The sequence below is a fragment of the Suricata suricatta genome, chromosome 10, assembly GCF_006229205.1.
Source record: "Suricata suricatta isolate VVHF042 chromosome 10, meerkat_22Aug2017_6uvM2_HiC, whole genome shotgun sequence".
NCBI classification, from domain to species: domain Eukaryota; kingdom Metazoa; phylum Chordata; class Mammalia; order Carnivora; family Herpestidae; genus Suricata; species Suricata suricatta.
In genome coordinates, this window is record NC_043709.1 from 58,084,942 (window position 1) to 58,086,838 (window position 1,897).

General features: G+C 33.3%; 1 protein-coding gene across 1 annotated transcript; it reads right to left on the bottom strand.

Moving 5' to 3' along the window:
* Window positions 1–352: 352 nt before the first annotated feature.
* On the bottom strand, window positions 353–1,315 carry LOC115305174 (olfactory receptor 6C2-like). The gene has a single exon (XM_029955478.1). It carries the CDS (start codon window positions 1,313–1,315, stop codon window positions 353–355), a length of 963 nt encoding a protein of 320 aa, XP_029811338.1.
* Window positions 1,316–1,897: the final 582 nt, after the last annotated feature.

Consider the following 1,897-nt stretch of genomic DNA (forward strand, 5'->3'; position numbering starts at 1 on the left):
ATACTTCAAATATTTCTTTTGACATATTTACATATAGGAATTGAAGAAGTTAAAAAAAAACTATTGATCCAAAAAATTTTCAGGACTCATAGACACTATATTGCACATGTCATATAATCCCTTTTTGAATAATATTAGAAAAGCTAAGTGTGAGATGGAAGAAGATTTTATTTCTTGGAAACAAATTCTCATGCTTTAATTGAAAAACAGTTTTGAATTGAGATTAAAGAAAGACATTATTTGTCCTGAGCAGGTTCACAACTCAAGATTTGAAAGATTCTTAGGTAAGTTAACCTGACTGAACTAGTTAAGACTTCCAGAAAAAGATGATAAGGAACAAATCACTGTTTCATTAAGTTTTCAAATTCCATGTGCTCTTACTGTGTAAGGTAAATGCAATTTTTTTTATTGTGTCATTAAAAGCTTGTTTTACTTGCTTGTTCCTCAAAGTATAAATGAAAGGGTTCAACAAAGGAGCAACAGATGTAGTGAGCACAGATACCCCTTTATTGATGTCCACCTGTTCTTTGGCTGAAGGCTTGATATAGATGAAAATACAGCTGCCATATGTGATAGAAATAACAATCATGTGAGATGAACAGGTGGAGAAAGCTTTTTTCCTTTGGGAAGCAGAAGGGAATCTTAGAATTGTCTTGATGATATATACGTAGGAAAGAATGACACCAAAGAGTGTAATAATGAATATCAGTACTGCGCAGATTATAACCATCTGTTCTATAAGCCAAGTATCTGAGCATGAAATCTTAAAAAGAGGAAATGGGTCACAGCCAAAATGGTCAATGGCATTGGAGTCACAGAATTCCAGCTGGAGACCCATAGCAAGGGGTGTGGCGATGATCAGCAATCCAGAGATCCAGCTACAGAAGACAAAGATGGTACAGACTTTGTTGTTCATGATGGTGGTGTAATGAAGAGGTTTGCAAATGGCCACGTAGCGGTCATAGGACATGGCTGCCAGGAGAAAAAATTCTGTGGCCCCAAAAACTCCAATAAAAAATACTTGACTAACACAAGCATTGTAAGTGATCGTTTTGTCCCCAGTTGATAAGCTGTACAGGAATCTGGGAATACATACTGTTGTGAATAAGATTTCTAAGATGGAGAAATTTCGAAGAAAAACATACATAGGTGTTTTGAGATGAAAATCCATGAACGTAAGAATGATAATGGTCAAATTTCCAGTCATGCTCAGCACATAGGTGAGAAATAAGAAGATAAAAAGAAGAACTTGCAGCTCTGGGTCCTCTGTGAGTCCCAACAAGATGAATGTTGTTATTGCTGTGTGATTTCTCATTGCTACCTTTACTGTATTAAGCAATCTACATGTAAAACATCAAAGAGGAAGTATCTAAACAGAAAACAAGACAGAAACCGATGAAACAAAATAAAAAAACAAGAGTGAAGTTTAAAGGAGTCAAGAGCTGATTTTTAGGAAAGATAAATAACATTGATAAAACTTGTGAAAAAAAGGGAAAAGATAAAGTTTATCAGGAATGAGAGCAATGATAACATTACAGGTTATATTATTAAGAAATTAAAAATGAAATATTTTGGAAACACCTGCAGAGTAGATTTGGTAACTGAAATGAAATGAACTAATTCTTTCAAAGCTACATTTCCAAAGATAATTCAAGATGGAACATCAAACCTAGATAGCCCTGTATCTATTAAAGTAAACAGACGAGTAGTTAAGTCATCACACAAAGAGAACTTTAGGCTCAGATGCTTTAATCGTAGACTTCTATTGAACATTTAAGACATAAACATCAGTTTTATTTAAAAATTTTCATAAAATTGATTGTTGAAAGCAAAAATTATAACATTACTAATGGAGTTTCTGATGTACATAAACATATATAAATGATAATCACAATAA